We start from the raw sequence: 18,745 nt of genomic DNA on the forward strand, positions 1-18,745 counted from the left end.
GGCGCGATTTAGACCCACTTTAAACGGCCAGATTTCGTTCAAACTCCGTAGATTCATCGAGGTCCGAGTACATTAATTTGATAAAATTATTCCATTCTTCAATTTGCAAAATAAGATTTTTGTTAATTTATATAATCTTTTCATCTATCGTCGAAAAGGCAGGAATTTATGTTTATTTTAAATATCAACCAAAGCGTGTTTTTTATTTTTTTTTTAAACTACTTTTATTTAATAAAAATGGGGTTGCAAAATGGGCATTTCTCAGTTCTTAAAAAGTTATGGATATGGATAAAGATAAGTAATAGATAAGATACCTTTTAAAATATTATAACGCGTGCAACTATGATTGAATTTGAACATTAAATTATTTTCTAAAATCTATATTATTTATTTATCCGGAGGTGTCGTGGTTTACCGATCATTGAAAATCTTTAGTAATTAAGTACACAATAACGTATTTTATTTAAAATTTAAATGTGTTTAAGTAAGTCCCTAGTATTAATGACGGTTTACGCGGGAACAAGGAGTCGGTAAAGGGGACCGTAGACTCGACGTCATATTTGCGTTGCGATTTATAAATAGCATTGTGAATTGTGAATCCTTGCGCACAATTGAAGTAATTGTAATTCAATGATTTTTTACTTCCGTGGGATAGTTTTTTGCCAACTTTGTATTCCTACATAAATATGTTAAATAATGGTAACTAATAAACTTGTTTTTGGTAATTTTCTAAATGATAATAATTACAATAATTCTATTTTGATGGTGACAAACTTTAAAAAAATACTAAATCATAAATAGAAATTTAACCGAGTATTAAATAAAATATAAAATTTCGGGCTTTAACTGTCACTTACAGTAGCTTTTAAAGAACCTAAATATGTAATCTAAATTTTATAATTGTGTAAAATAAATATGGAAAAAAATATTTAACTTAGATAGTTTATACGTCTAGATAGAGACTTTTGCTGCTAGACAACCGATGAAAACAGGCCAGGTTTATTAGTTTAGTGTGCGTAATTAGCTACGTCTCACTCTCGCGATTTGTGTTACACTCGGTGTTAGTGTGCGTGAATTGCTCAAAATAGAGGTAAGTTCTAAACTCAAATTTTTTTCTACGTTTTCACGGCTGTCACAGTCTATCTACAGGTATAAAGGATCTTTAGATATTTAAGGATTAGGTATTTTAGGTTGATTACCAACTACCTAGTTACAAGGTGTTGCAGTAGATATTATTTTAACTGTGTATTTGTCCCAAAAAGCCTGTCACAATAAGAATTCAGTTTACTATAGCGTAGAAAATGGAATTAAATTCTGTGTTTTTTTTTTAATTTTATGGACCTTTACAAATCATTTTTGAACTCAACTCAAGAGCAGAGAAATACCCATGTTACACACTTCATATTATATCTACATAAAATACTTTTATAAAGGATTTTTTTAAAAGAAGTGAGTATTTATTATTTAACTCTTATACAAATAAATAAAAATATTTTAATATGGGTTTATTAGGCGACTCTAAAATATTTTCTTTCACTCCACAAAACAATAAGTAGATTAATGTACGATATGAATTCATTTATAGCTAAATATTTATTTAAATAAAACGTTTGGCCTTCATTTCCTGAAAAATCTATATAATATAAAGCGTAAAAAAACATCTTTTCCATATATGTCAAAATTATACCAAGTTACTAGGTTCGCAGGATATCGGAGAGTACAAAACAAATATGAATGTCATAAGTGACAGATGATGATGTCAAATAATTACGAATTAAAATAATAGAAATTAATTTGTATCAAAATTCATGGGGTTTAATTGTTTATTTGATATTAAATTTCAAATTATTGGGGTTGAGCGAGCAGGTTATCATTTACTGTAAAGTAGATCCTGTAGATGGAGCCACTATCTGAGAGTTTCAACAAAACATAAATAATAATAAATAAGTAATAAGGATTTACGACCGATACGTCACTCGGACGGTTGGCTCAGTTAGTAAGAGCGCTCGAACCGAAACCCAAGAAGCACGGCTTCGAGTCCATAAATTTTGGTTACAAATGATTAAATTATACTTTAAAAATAAGTAATTGTTCAGATTTGAAAGTGCGACATCTCAAATGTCCTAATATACAAATATTGGGGTTGAGCAGGTTATCAACTGTAAAGTAGATCCTGTAGATGAAGCCATAACCTGAGAGTCGAACAAGATATACCAAAATTTCGACTCAGTCAGCTCATTCCAGTTCGGTAAGAGCGCTCGGACGGAACCCGTGAGGCGCGGGTTCGATAGTTCATAAGTTTTGGTACAAATTAATTTATACTTTAAAATAACAAACTTTTAATAGAGACACACAGCTGTCTCACCTTACCGCGGTTGTGACGCGCGGATCGACTCCTAGGATTCGGGATACATCAGTGTTTCAATGGACGCTGACATATCAGTACTGTCGCTCCTGGACCAGTCCTGTTGAAAACGTAAGGTCAGAATTACCTCTGTTCAAATCGATACCTGAATTCCAAAGCGTAACAAAGTAATTATTATGACACGATACTAATTTTATTAATTTGATGCCGATGTTTCGATCTTGACATTTTGACACTTGACACTAATAGTACATCAATCTGTCCACGTGGCGCCTAATTCGTTTCGGTCTTTGATTCCGTAATTCACGACACACACTACTGACGACGTCCATACTCTAGGGTCTTTTTGTTCCATTTGTACTGCAGAGTGAGACCACGGGATGTTCCTGCTAGTCTAAAACCATCCTCCCTATTAAAATTCTTAGTTTTGGGCTGTATTGGCCTTCATCAGAAATCACCCGTAGGTTACGCAGCTCGATCCAGTGATTGGTATATCGTGAGTACCCGTCATAATAACTACTATGTTTAAAAAGTGTGACAATTTTTAAATTCAGTATTTTTGCGATAAATTTTACCATACCACCATTACCATAGAGAAACAAGTCTATAAGTGAAAGCAGTTTAGTTGGCACTTCCAATATCATTCATAAGTCTACAATATTTTCGTAACATACAGTAAGAACCCGAGTTGTTTTCATTTGGAAGCCTTGTTTGAAATGTTACCCTTTGGTACTGAGGTATCGAAATATAAAAGATACTATTATTAAAAACATATCACTCAAAACCTTATATAAATTATACGTCTAGATAGACTCTAGCTTTTAGGCAACGCATAACAACAGGCCAGTTTTATTACTTTAGTGTGCATGACAGCTACGTCTACTTGCGTGTGTTTTCTGAAAATAGAGGTTAACAGTGCACCGCTATTTTTTTCGACGTGTTCTGTCACAGTCTATCAAAACGTATAAATTATCTAAGCTCAAAACAATCATTCACAATTTTTTGCAAGCAAAGTAGACAGTGATTACAGACCAGCATTTCTCTTTTATGATATCAAATGACCAGTGAGACTTTTACTTTATGGCAGGTGATAAGCCCCGCCCACTACAGACAGTGCAGTACATTTATTTTATTCTACGGCGCTCTTAAAACAGAAACACAAGTAGTACTTGCACACTAATGCTTGGCCATTTTTTTAATGAAAATAAGGGACTCGACGAGCAGGACGTACAGCTGATGGTAATTGATACGCCTTGCCCATTACACTGTAGTGCCGCTTACGATTCTTGAAAAACCCAAAAATACTGAGCGGCACTACAACTGCGCTCGTCACCTTGAGACATAAGATGTTAAGGATCATTTGCCCAGTAATTTCACTAGCTACGGCACTCTTCAGACCGAAATACAGCAATGTTTACACACGCTTCACGGCAGAAATACACGGCGTTGTGGTAACCATAATCTATCCGGCATCCTGTGCAAAGGAGCCTCCCACTGGTGCTGACTTAAAAAGGCGCTGCCGTACCTAACTGGAAATCTGTGACAAGAGGCTTAAAATCAACTCCACAACAACAACACAATTCAAATATTATTCAAAATAGGGTATAATATAACTTATTGAAAGTCGAAAACTATCACCCATTCGAAAAAGTATGCCTTTCTCAGGCATCGGGCGCAAAAAAATCAGCAGGCTTCCTTTTTTCCATAAAATAATGGTTACAATGTAATACAATTCAATATTTAATAGCCTGAAGGCGGTCGCTCCATTCCCAATCTCTGGTATCATTAAGAATGTAATCTATGTTATAGTAAACTTTACCACATCAACGTTTTTAAAGAATTTGTTTTGAATTTTGAATTTCATAATAAATTTGTTTTGTCCATTTTCTGGAAACGCCCCATTAAAGGCTTACATAGTTTCACTTGTAGTATGGAATGTCTATCTAAAAGGTACACTCCGGTCGATAATTTTAAAATTGTTTTATGCAAATATTCTATACTTTTCTTTGACTATTATCAAAGACCTGAAAAATATTCCAAGAAAATGGTCACTGGATTGAGCAATATACTGCTCATTTTGTTTTGTAAACACCGGCTTTTAGCTCATAGAACTGAGCACTTTCAAGCTAGTGTGCAATTTGTGCAGATAAAACTAATAAGAATGTTAATGATGGTAGCATGAGACAAACACAGCGAGCAGCTAAAGCCAGTGATTCGAAGTCTTTCATACCTGCTCCTCAGCGCTGGCGAAGAATAGATAAAACAGGTTAGCACCAAGATCGATGGCAGCTGCCAGGTAGAACACCTCGCGCCACTCCCCGAGAGTTTGCTGAACAAAAACGTCAATACATACATGGTGTTGTCATGAAAGATGGTGAAAGATTTCCATAGTATATTTATTTTCTAAGGAACTGAAAACGTTTAGATATTTCACTTATGTTTCAATCAAGGGCAGCAATCACTACCTTCACCTTAGCACATCATAACCAATAATCACCGCTAAAGACATAAGTCATAAAGACCCCGCACCCTTCTTCCGTTAACTTTTGTATGCCAACATCCCATTGTCTTTGTTCTAATTTGTACAGAATTTAACGGACTTTTATCTATTTATATATATAGTGAACATGGTCTTTGTTTGAGGCTCTTTCACGCCTAAACCACTGATAGTATCGAAATGAAACTACCACCATTCGATGCGAAATTTATCCCAGATAGACAATACGAGCAGTGGAGTGCCGCTCACGATTCTTGAAAAACCCAGAAATACTGTCAAATGTGTAGTGTAAAATCTTAAGTCTCATTTGCTCTGTAATTTCACTAGCTGCGGCGCCCTTCAGACCGAAACACAATAATGCTTACACATTATTGATTCACGGCAGAAAAAGGCGCTGTTGTGATACCCATAGCTGACATCCTGTGCAAAGGTCCCCTGGTAATTGGAGTAACCACAGAAGCGCAATGAATACAAAACTATAAATAGTACCTGATCAGAACTTATAATTTGTCCAATGACGTAGGGCGCCATGAACCCGCATATATTGCTCGCGGCATTCGTGATGCCGTACATGGTGCCCGCGAACTGCGGCGACAGGTCTATGTGGTTCATCTGGTTGCCTGCAAACAGTTGTTTCTATTTTATTAAAGTTATACTTCTTATGGCGCGTTACGGGAAAATTATCAGACTGAATTTTTACGATAGGCGCGCACACCGTCACGCAAATTCGACATCCTGACGTTAGCTGGTCAACTAGACCATTTGTATCATACTTCAGCTCCCATAACTAGTAACTCATATCTATATATATAAAAATGAATTGCTGTTCGTTAGTCTCGCTAAAACTCGAGGACGGCTGGACCGATTTGGCTAATTTTGGTCTTGAATTATTTGTGGAAGTCCAGGGAAGGTTTCAAAGGTGAATAAATAGGAAAATGCTGCTAGATTAAATAAAACCAACAAATTTGTTTTTCCTTTGATGTGTCCATACATAATTTCTATGAGAGAATTTATTGACGCACGGTTTGACAGTTCTGCTGTGAAACAATTTCATTACGAGAGCAGGGTGCATATTTTACAAAGTAATCTTTGATGTTATGATATATATTATTGACAAATTCATATAAAAACATTATTTTATTTATTATATACAGAACAATCGAATAGCATTATATTACAAATATTGCTTAGTAGATAAAATTAATTATAATAAAACCATGTGTTGCCTATAGAAAGGCAGTACGCGGGTGACCATTGATCGGGCCGGTCCTGGTTACCATTGACCATTACAGGACCGGCCCGAGTAACCATTTTAACCTTTATTATTTATTAACAATGCATTGTAGAGATGCAGTACGCGAGTAACCATTAATCGGTCCGGTCCTAGTTACCATTAACCATTTGCCTATAACCATTACAGGACTGGTCCGAGTAACCATTTTAACCAATTAATAGTAGAGATCCGCGTACTCACCAGTAGAACCATTAAATATGGTTATTTAGCAAGTATCATAGATAAGTTTAATACCTTAATTAAATAAATACTTTTACCATAAAACCAACATATATATCTACCCCTAAGTACAACCCCTTTTCAACTTTCATAATATAGGCACCCATACGCAACTATCCTCCACGTTTCGCTCTGCGCTAGACTAACTATTTGTAATTACATTAAAATAATGTCATTAATATTATCTTACTATAAATTAATTAAAGTTATATTTGTAAAGCATGCGCGACAGTACCCATGCGCAGACATCCCCCCTCCAGGTATATTTATTGAAGTGGCGTTACTTTGCGGAAATCCAGAATTATACAAATGATTTAAGTTTTCTTTAGTGTTAATTCCGCCTCTACACGAGGCATCCTCAGGAAGTGTTGTCTCGCCAAAATCTTAAAATATTTGTATAATCCCCTCCAGGTTTCGTTTAGCACTAGACTTACGAGCCGCCACTTATAACAACGATAATATGTCGAAATAACCACTCAACAGTTTTCAAATATAATTTTGAAATAATGTTTGATTAAAACAAGCCATCGGGCTATTCTTACCTGCATATGAGGCTCCACTGAAGGCAGAAGTTATGGTGAGCAGCAACATAACCGCAAGTCGGTCGCAGCCAGCCCACGCGATACCAACTAGACCAAACGCTGGGATGAACGCCGCTGAAATGTAATAATAATTCTATATTATAAAACCGCCGCCCTGCAGAGTTCAGAAATGCGATAGTGATGTGACCGTTTCAATGCTTGCTTCAAGTTTACCATTTTTTTTAAATATAATATTTAAAACGTTACAAATTTATATAAATATAACAGCAAACCAAAAATCACGAAGATTTGTCCGGATTGCTAACATGAGTTGAGTTCGTAACGATAATTAAAATAAGAACAGAAAAATATAAATGTTTGCACCTACCGGGATTCGAAACCGGGACCTCAGTAGGCAGGGTCACTAACCACTGGGCTATAGAGGTCATTACTATGTAATAAGATAATTTCTATACATACCCACTGTGTTCCACAGCTTCATACTGTTGATTCGTGACATCCATCCCTTGGCGAGCAGCCAGTCTGCTAATATACTTATTAAGATGCCGGCTATCCATGCTGATAAGTATGGGAGTGCTGACAGTCTTGCATTCTGAAAATAATAATCAATTTCAGACGTACAATCAAATATGAGTAGATAACAAGATACTTATATATAATTATGTACTAAAACTCACTAAGCTGTGTAAATACCATTGGACAGGCTGTTCCATATATTTGACAGAAATTTTTTTGTGCCTATTTGAAGCGCCACTCGCGAGAGTCCAGAGAACTAATTTTGACGTATAATACAAGTACGTATTTTTTTGTATATAGTTTTCCTATCGATGTTTGGTTGGCTGAGGTTGTCATCACTAGTTTTAGTACCGCAGACTCTCGCTATATGGCAAACAGCGCCAAAATGGCGGATATCAAACAGGCACAAAAGCACTTTGACAGCCGCCAGTCCAGTGGTAAGTAGGCTGTTCGGCTGGAGTAATATTCAGTGCTTGCAGCATGTACAAAATGGTGTCCTGAGAGGTATTTACCTAGAATGAGGAGGTACGTTATTACCTTAACATACCATCAATCGCAGCGGAAATAGAATAGTATTAACGGAATAGAAATACAGAAATTGTCTATGGATACGTCCAAACTGTCTAGTGTCCATGTTACTGGACCCAATAGTAGCAGATCAACATCTTAAAAGTGGTACTGGGTGCGACACTGGCTACGCCACCACCATTGGTCATCTCATCATCAGCCGGAAGACGTTCAATGCTGGACTAAGGCCTCCCTCGAAGATTTCCACGACGATCGGTCCTGCTATGCCCTCATCCAACGTATTCGGGGGATCTAGACCAGATCGTCGGTCTTGTGGGGCCTATCAACACTGCATCTTCCGGTACGTGGTCGCCATTCAAGGACTTTACTGCCCCAACGGCCATCTGTCCGTCGAACTATGTACCCTGCCCACTGCCATTTCAGTTTCGCAATCATTTTGACTATGTCGGTAACCTTGGTTCTCCTACGGATCTTCTCATTTCTGATTCGATCTCGCAGGGTAACTCCGAGCATAGCCCTCTGAGTGACCATGAGCTTTCGCATAAGGCCCATAGTTAACGACCACGTCTGCGTACCGTAAGTCATCACTGACATACCACCATTGGTAGTAAATAACATTTACCAGACTTGATTTCGGTTTGACGACCGATTGATTAAAAATAATCAAGAGTGTGTTTGTAAGGACTACCTATAGAAATATAAAGGGGAGATTTTAAGGTCATTTATTTGACATACGAAAAATCTTAAGTAAAATTTTTTTTTTCAGAAAATATCTATGTTTAGTAGATATAATATCTATAATATAGTATATATAAACTCTTTAACTACACGTTAAGATACACATAATCAGCCAAAGGTAGGTCTGGTAAGTCTTTAAAATAGCGCGGACAAACATGCGATAGATGGGCGAAAAAATTGAGGCGATGTAACAAAAGTTTCAGTTTAATAAAAAAAAAGATAAAATCTTCTACTTACAGATACAATATCAAAATGGAGAATATTATTCATGTAAGTTGGCAGCTCTGTTAGTTGCGTGTAGAAAAGCCACGATTGGCCACACTGTGCTATCAGAATGGCCCATAACGGCAGACATGTTAGGAATTTTAGCCAAGGTATTGACATTGTCTGATGCTCCTCCTGAAAATATTATAAAGTGTCTCCAATTATTATCTTCTCAGTTCTTCTCAGGTCTGAGGCAGTCTTTTTTGAATGGGTGGTAGTTTTTGACCTTCAATAAGAGATTTTGAATCCTATTTTGAATAAAAATATTTCAATTTTAAATTTATCCTGCGAGGTCGGCGTTGTCGTCAGCCACCATCTTGTTTTTTTTTGTCTGTGTAGAACACACAAATACAATAAATTGTAACGTATCATAATGTCCTTAAATTTCACGATAGATTTGAGATCATAGACCAAGTATAGTAACTAGACTAATCGATAGCTTCCGTCTCACTCACACGAGAAAAAGAAAAACTTATGCGAGTCTTATGTAAAGAAATGAGATAAAGTGATTAGATTTCTTGTTTCGCCATGCGTGCCGGTTTTTTCAAGGTTAGCACACCCGGTGTGCTAAACAAACTTGACAGCGCTGCGCACATATTTTGTTTACCTTTATTAACTTTATATAACAATCGAAGGAAATATGGTGATAAGTGATGTGAAAGTGACAGTGAAAGAACACTTGAGTTATATTATGTACCTATTGTACCTATTGTACCATATAGGTACAATAGGTACATAATATAACTCAAGTGTCCTATATATACATATCTTAATATATATAAATCTCGTGTCACAATGTTTGTCCTCAATGGACTCCTAAACTAATGAACGGATTTTAATGGTGATTACTTCATGGAGTGCAGTTTGGTCCAACTTGAGAGATAGGTTAGTTTTTATTTCGATTTGGGACCCATAAATATTTTTATTTTCAATATTTGTTTTGTATGGACATATTTTCTATGAGAGAATTTAGTGACGCACGGTTTGACAGTTCCGCTGTGAAACAATTTCATTCTAACAACAGGGAGCATATTTACGAAATAATTTTTGATGTTTTGAAATATAAAACAGTTGTTTTTTTACTATCTACAGAACAACGTCTGTCGGGGCAGCTAGTATATATATAGCATATTATCTGTCTCATGTTGGCCACGCCAAACCGATGTCTAGTTACTATACTTGGTCTATGTTTGAGATCATTATCATACGTCTAGATATCTCTGTCTATGGACAGCTGTAAAACGTCGAAAAATTTGAATTTCGAATTAAACTCTACTTTGAGCAATACACGCACACTAACACAATGTGTCATACAAATCGCGAGTGTAAGAACGTAGCTTGTCACGCACACTAAAGTATTAAACCTGGTCTGTTTTTATATGTTGTCTAACAGACTCTATATATTTGATAGTTTGTATTTGAGACCATTAGTGATATTAATATTACACGGATATGATTAACGACGAATTATTGTGCGATGGACTGTTGAAACATAGCAATCTGGTGGTGAATGATTTCTCAAAAATATTTGAAACCCTATAAAAAAATTATCTAATATACATAACATATAATAATAGTATTACAGTAGATGTTCTTCTGGTAATTGATTTAAGTCACTAATACTTCAACTTTCAAATAAATATAAAATATACATGTATATTTATATAAGAAAATTTATTGAAGTAGGCGTTACTTTGCGGAAATCCATAATTATACAAATGATTTGATTCGAGATTAGCACGAGACTCATGCCAGATTTTGGCGAGAGAACACGTCCTGAGGATGCCTCGTGTAGAGGCGAAACACGTGTCGAATTGTAAAAGACAAGTATTGGCGGAATTAGCACTAAAGAAAACTCAAGTCAATCATTTGTATATATTTATATATACAGTTAAGTATTTTAAATTAATTTTTTCATGTTATATTTTTAAATTTTGGTGATATCTGTGCCCTCTGTCTGTTTGATATTGTCAGCAAGAGTGTAAACAATGAATGAATCTTATCAATTTTAATAAAATATAAAAGATTCAAAGATCAGGTATTCTACAATAATACTAAAGTACCTGAGGTCCGATAGACTGCACAATGAACTCGACCTCCTTAGGGCATATCCTGGGGTGTTTCTGTGGTGTGTCATACACCAAGAACATCCACGCAATGAACCACAGTACCCCAAACCCACCAAACAGATAAAAACATAGCGGCCAACCTCCCCCCATCTGTAATGTACACAGCCACCCTGATATTGGAAGAGATATAACCGTGCCTATGTTGGAACCTGCAATAGAAAAATAATGATATAAACAACTCATTGTAAAGATTCATACTGATATATTCATGGATTCTTTTCCAGAAGTCGACCTCTGCTGTGCGCCTGTTTTAAAACCCTATGCGTCCTAAAGCCTTTATAAGCCTTTTTATATCTTTGCAGGTGTGCGTAAGTTTCCTTTAAATGTTTCGTTACACTTCAGAATCCGATCCGTACCCGTGAAAATACAGTTCTAGCAATCTCGGACCGAATTCGGATATTGCTTACGCCCTAGTCCGATCTCTGATCCAATTCCAAGCTATTCAAGGGCCATTTTTGGCATATGGCATTCTAAGCAGAGCCACAGCAGAGCATTCACGTCGTTGATCATGAGTCCTCTCAATCGGCGTTAATTTCTGAATGCTTAATTGGAACAATATATAATGATATGATATTTTTTTAAATAACATGTACTTTTGTATCATTATAAACCTATCCTTAAGTTTCGTACACTTAATAATTATATCATTCAGCTGATTTAACCAATTAGCCGTTACTTAACTGTCTAATTTTAAACGTTTAGCTGGCAGGTTAAGATTGCAGAAAATGTGATAGCTGAACAAGCTTATAATATAATATAAGCTACATATCCTGGATGCCTGCTGCGCCCTCTGGCTACTTATCTTACCGCCCCGCAGCTTCTGTGCTCGATAGCACGAAGAATCTCTGATTCGGTTCGGACGCAATGCACGAGCGCTCATACGAGGTGATTAACGGTTGACGGAATGAGATCGGATGACGGAAACCGCATCTAGTGCGTAAACTACCATAGAAATAGTTCTACAACTACTCCGTACCGTAACTTCACGGATACGTATCGAACTCTGATTGAACGTAATGCCAAAGTGCCCTAAGAGCTCGAAATATACGTTGAAATGAATATGAATTCGAACAATCGAACCTGCTCCACCGACTCTCTGCTGCAAGTTCATACTGATAAAAGATAAGCTTAAAATAAATGATAGTGTGAAATGTATCCACTTTTACAATAAAGTCTCATACTGGGACTGGTTATGAAGGTTATGTTAAAAATGCTCTGCTGTAGATCTTATTAATCAACTGTAGTACTTCTATATTTTGATCAGATTGCCTGGAACAGTATTACCTCATTAAAAGGCGTAAAACATAATAGGTACGGAGTGAGTTTCTTCTTTCTTAGAGCACCATTGGTTTCTCAAGTGGTGTACTACATTGAAGTCAAAAATAATTCTAAGGGAATCAATGTTTATAAAATAAATGACTATTAACTTTTTATCAATATCAAGAAATCCTACTGAGGCATATGAATCTATACATCAAATTTATAATAATTAATGCGCGAGTTTTATATAGTTCATATTGCCTGTTGCTTGCCTGCTGTGAACTGTCTAGCTGTCGGTTTCTGATAACACAATAATTTTCTTTTATTTGCCTAACTTATCTTTCTTTATGTTTTCATAGGTGAACTATAAAACTTTAGTCTTTTTTATGGAATAGGAGGACAAACGAGCGTACGGGTCACCTGGTGTTAAGTGATCACCGCCGCCCACATTCTCTTGCAACACCAGAGGAATCACAAGAGCGTTGCCGGTCTTTAAGGAAGGTGTACGCGCTTTTTTTGAAGGTACCCATGTCTTATCGTCCCGGAAACACCGCACAAGGAAGCTCATTCCACAGCTTTGTAGTACGTGGAAGAAAGCTCCTTGAAAACTGCACTGTGGCGGACCGCCACACATCCAGATGGTGGGGATGATATCCTAACTTGTTGTGTGTCATGCCACAATTTGTGACACAATCTTCTGGAAAGTACAGAGATTTACAAGAAATTACATTCAGAACTTTTTAGGTGCTCTGAAACACCGAAAAATAATGAAGTTGAAGTTTTAAAAATATTTACCACTAACATTACCAAAATATATTTAACATTTTCGTGAAAGCTCGTCATATTTTTTTATCTAAAGACTGTGTAAGAAGTTCATAAACATAATGTAATAATTGCAGATAATTCACAACTTATAATGACTAAGTAACCTTGAACAATTGTGTCATTGTCCCAGTATCATAATAAATTAATGGTAATAAGATAACTGTTGTAGCAGCGCCAAATAATTAGTTATGCTTTTTCAGTAATTGTATGTATATTGTATTTAGTATAATTTCAAAAATGAATAGCTAAATTTTCTAGGCCTTGTTGAATCTGTGTTTATTTGACAGTTTTATATTATAATGTAACTAAGATTAAGGATTGGTCACAAAGTGCGCCACCTTTTTCTACGCCCAAATGGGCGTACTTGAGCCAGTCTGGAACAATTTTTTTGACATTGACATGCCACATGCCATGTTAAACTTTGCTAATAATTGATACTAAACAGCCGGATTGTGTACAAAAATTATGTAAAAATAATACTACAAAAAATAAAGAAAGACACGGATCACATATCATCAGTAATTATTTTGTATTTTATTAATTTCAATGTAAAATAACACGAAGCATATGTTACAAAAATTTTAAGATGACATTGAGTTTCAAGATCACACAACCATCTAATAGTTGCCATAATACAGAAGCTATTGTTCTTAGGTAGTGTAGTATCTAGTAGTAGAACAGCGAGACCAATCCTTTGGAATCGACAACTTTGCAGCGGAATTATCTAAAGCTGCAGTTTTTCATCTGGACAAACACTGCACATAGATTAAGGTCTACAGCTACTAAGGAACATGAGTGTAAACTTACCAGCATAGACATAAGCTGCAAATTTTGATCTTTCTAAAGGAGGAATCCATCTTGCCAACATCGCATGCATGGCAGGATATGTCACACCTTCGCCGAGTCCTTCTAATACTCTCACCACAATGAAAAATTTGAAATCCACATAAGCCGCTATAGGACTCAATATGGTAAAAATTGCTGTGAGTAATACTCCAATACCGTACACTAATTTGCCACCAAATATTTCAGCTATTCTTCCACCTGGTATCTGAAAGTAATTGTATAATAGCAGCTGAAGTTTTATGATAAAACTGGAACTTTCAGTAGAATTTAAAAATTTATTGTTACATAATGATAAGGAACCCTGTACTCTATCTATCAATGTACAAAAAATGTTTAATTATCTAGTTTTTAAGGATTACATGCTAGTGAAAAAGTGGGGCAGAGTTGATGAGTATTAAGTGTAAGCCACAGTGATGTATTGGGGATGATCTCTGACATGGGCAAATAACACCAATCAGCTGGACCAGTGAATCATCAGTGGGAGGCTCCTTTGCACAGGATGCCTGCTAGATTATGTGTACCAGAATATCGCCTATTTTACACCGTGAAGCAGTAATGTGTAAACATTACTGTGTTTCTGTCTGAAGGGCGCCATAGCTATTGAAATTACTGAGCAAATGAGACTAGGCGAAAGGCGCAATTGTAGTGCCACTCAGAATTATTGGGTTTTTCAAGAATCCTCAGCAGCACTGCATTGTAATGGGCAGGCTTAATGTCCTGCTCATCTCATCTCTTATTATCATAAAAAAAACATATTTGTCATTTTGATCACAGTTCAATGAAGGTTCAAAACTAAAAAAGGTAGAAAGAAAGAAGCTAGGAAGGAGATTCAAGCTGATCACTTAACATTGTGACCTGTACATTTGTTTGTACTCTCTTCCATAAAAAAGGGATTCATGATGTTCTTTTACTACTTACTTGCTTTATTTATAAGAAGAGTTACAATACCTGTGTGAGAACATATCCATAAAAGAAGGAACCAAGTATAATGCTCTGTTGCTCTGGAGTCCAGTTGAATTCACCAGGTTTCTAAAAATTTGAATATTGAATACAACATAAATATACTTTTATCTTAATATATATAAATCCAGTGTCCTGATGTTTGTTTTCAGTGAACTCCTAAACCAATGGACAGATTTTAATGGGGAATACTTCACGGAGTACAGTTTAGTCCAACTTGAGAGATAGGATAGTTTTTATTTCGATTTGGCACCCATAATTATTTGCAATATTTGTTGTGTAGACATATTTTCTACGAGAGAATTTATTGATGCACGGTTTGACAGTTGTGCTGTGAAACAATTTCACTTTAACAACAGGGAGCATATTTTACAAAATAATTCTTGAAGTTATAAAATATTATTGACAAATTCATAAAAAACTGTATCTTGTTTATTATGTACAGAACAATGTCCATTGGGTCAGCTAGTATGTTAATAGTAGCTAGTATGATAATATATATTGATCATGTACTCATTATCAGAAAAGGAATATATTGTATCAAAGGAAATACAATCTGTAACGACTTCCTAACACATTTCTTTGTTGTGTTCACTACTCCAAATGCAAAGACTAACTTTATGTATTTATAAATTATGTAAATTTAAAGGTAAAGAATGATGTATATAGTTGTTTTGGTGATACTTAGCAATATTTATAATTATAGGTGAAATTATTACAAAAATGTGTTTTTATCACTGGTAATAACTATACATAATAAACAGTGGTAGTGGATTATTGATAATAACAATCAATTTTAATGTTTTTTGTGTACTTTGTAGAAAAAAAAATTAAATGGGTCCTTGACAATCTACATCCAATGCCATCATAATGGAGGTGAGAGCTTTTTATGTTTCTAGTTAAATAAGTTAACTTCTGAGACTGAACACCTTTTACACCATAATGTGACAAACTCAAAAGGTCACTCACAATGTTAGTGTTAATGTTTTAAATGAATTCTGAGTGGCACTGCATATTATCCTATGTTATATATATTTGTTATTGTACAAATAAAGACACAAGAACACTTACAGCTGGAACAGAATTATTACTGGATGGAGAGGCAGGGCACACATCTAATGTTGAATCATTTGATGGCAGAGGTGTTGTAGAATTAATCATAGCCACAATTGCTACCGATAAATTGACCCGCATAGCATACACATTGGCGAACCCTAAAAACCCCATCACCCCTAATACTGTTCGACATTTGATCCATCCTGTCGTTTCCTCGATAACTAAAATAACAAAAACATTTCATCAATTAAAGTAAAAACATTTCTTAGATTAAACTTATTCCCTCTAAAACTTAAAGATTTGTTTCACACCTCTTTCCGATTCCACTAAATTTCTTCGGCTACTAGTTATATCATTTTCAATATTCTCATTAATAGGATTTTCATCGGAATGTAACGACATACTTTAAATTAAAAACAACATTCCCCTCGTATGAAAAATAACGTAAAATGTATTTATATTTTATTCTAATATCTAATAATAAAAAAATCAAATAGAAAACTATTCACAATGAACAATGCAATGATTCATTTCCATAGTACATAATTGACGAATTGACGATTGTGAACAGTTAGGCATTTTAATGTTGTAAACAAAGGATTAGAAACTACATTACATTTTTTTTTTAATTTTATGACCCTGGTAACTGAGCACTTTATGTCAAAGCAGATATTGTAGTTTATCTCTCTTACTCTCAATATCAATATAATTTATGTGTCTCTTTCACATTATTACTGTTATTTTAGTGACGCATGATCTATTGTTTCTCTTCCTCTTCTATTTTCGTTCATCTTCTATCTACGGCAGGTAATACTTAGTAGTAGGAGTAGTTAGTTAGGAGTAGGTATATACTTATTGTAGTGTCTTGACAATCATGGCCATTGTCATGACATCGACAGTGACATTAAGTAATATACTGCCAAGTGCGGCACTTTGTCATTGGAACTCGGTTGGGAACGGGCATCCTGGCGTGTAGTGCTACTTACTGAAGAACAGTTGTTTCACCCGTGACCAAGCGTGAGACATTATACCTATCTCGATCGTTTCACAGGCAGGCCTAGCCTGTTACACTCCCCGTTTAGGTATCGAAAACTTAAGGTACTTTAGTTAGAAATGAGTCACATTCACTAACCTCATAGGGTCCATGTCGCTCAGTACGCTGTCGATACGGCACTCTACTTCGGCTCAATACTTCGGGGCAACCGCTCAACCCTTACAAATAATATTCAAAGTCAAATAATCTCTTAAATTACTGAATTTACCATATGTTCGTAAATAGTTGAGTTCGTGAGAAGAACATTAAATAAATTCAACGGCCACTCTTTTCAATCAAATAGAGTATTTTACAATGCATAAGAAAAAAGGTTTTGTAACATAATATAAATTATTTCATAAAAAGTAATAAACAATTATCTGTTTAAATATAAATTATCGTATATTGGATGCATCAACCTTTACAGCTTGAATTAATTGTTTGAGTAAGGATGCTTCGTGAACATTATGGATGATAACTGTCACAATTATCAAATGCATCCAAGAAATACAATGATTTATTAACTATCACAGGTCGAACTGGCACAAAACAGTACAACAGCACCCGTTCACAAATTGATGCATGGACCAGCTATTACCCTTTGCACATATTTGAGGGAATGAGACGATCCGACCCCGCCGCAATCAATGCCATTCAGTGAGCATGTCGAACCATGTTATAGCATACCTACGCATGATAACTAAAAATTACAAAGTTAATGCTCACAAAGCAAGCCCACAAATTATTAAATATAATGCCATTACAGTGGATTCTATAAAACAAAAATAATATATAATATTCATAAGATTATACAATTTTAATATGAAGAATTATTGTTATATTATTTTGTATTTCACTGAGTCTCATTTTTGGAATAGCGATTTTATTTTTGGAACGAAGTTCCTTACGGCAGGCTTGGAGGAGATAGGGATTTTGCTGCGGGACCGAACTGAAAAAAATGTGATAGTTAAACCGTAAGAAAAAGTCCGTGGAATAAAACCATTAAATGAGACGTGCGCAGGCGCGACAGTCGTATACACAAGCGAGTAGTGTATATATATATATTATGTGAGTGCAAGAAATCTTATCAGGGTTGACAATCTTGTCATTAGCAATCAAGTAATAGATGTAATATAACTTAAAAAAATAAGATGGATAGCAACTCTACAATTGTTCTATACATTTATATAACATTACATTTTGGTTGCATTAAACTGTATCGTAATTTAAAAACCCTTCTAGAGATGGCGATAATATGCATTCGATGACCACGTAACTTTACTATAAATAGCAAATATTTTTACAATTTCATGAAATCTGATTTGAAAAATAAACAATTTATTTAATTAGTGCAAGAAGCTGATGGAAGTTTCCACCAAGTATTTCAGATGAAAAATCAGAACCACTAAGAACATTTCTTTTAGAAAAATTTAAATTACCTACATTTAAATAACAATCCAAAAGAATCGACGAGATACGGTACTACTTTTGATGCTGTCTTTTCGAGGTATTTGCATAAAATAGAATCACAAACATATGTAGTTATCATATTTTAGTTATTTTAATTGATAATTTGGATAACGATTTTTTTTTATTTTACGTAATTTATTATTTCCTAAAATACTGAATTTCCTAAATACTTTCCTGTACTTAAATAAAAACTAATCTGCAAA

General features: G+C 35.1%; 1 protein-coding gene across 1 annotated transcript; it reads right to left on the reverse strand.

Annotated features, from left to right (window-relative positions):
* Positions 1-787: 787 nt before the first annotated feature.
* On the reverse strand, positions 788-16,601 carry LOC126966237 (sialin). The gene is made up of 11 exons (XM_050810197.1): positions 16,351-16,601; positions 16,055-16,260; positions 14,972-15,052; positions 13,985-14,228; positions 11,027-11,241; positions 8,937-9,098; positions 7,377-7,509; positions 6,918-7,031; positions 5,352-5,482; positions 4,596-4,694; positions 788-2,465 (listed from the first exon to the last, which is right to left on the reverse strand). Exons 1-11 carry the CDS (start codon positions 16,439-16,441, stop codon positions 2,397-2,399), a joined length of 1,545 nt encoding a protein of 514 aa, XP_050666154.1. The 5' UTR covers positions 16,442-16,601; the 3' UTR covers positions 788-2,396.
* Positions 16,602-18,745: the final 2,144 nt, after the last annotated feature.

Source organism: Leptidea sinapis, chromosome 9 (assembly GCF_905404315.1).
Source record: "Leptidea sinapis chromosome 9, ilLepSina1.1, whole genome shotgun sequence".
Classification (NCBI taxonomy): Eukaryota; Metazoa; Arthropoda; class Insecta; order Lepidoptera; family Pieridae; genus Leptidea; species Leptidea sinapis.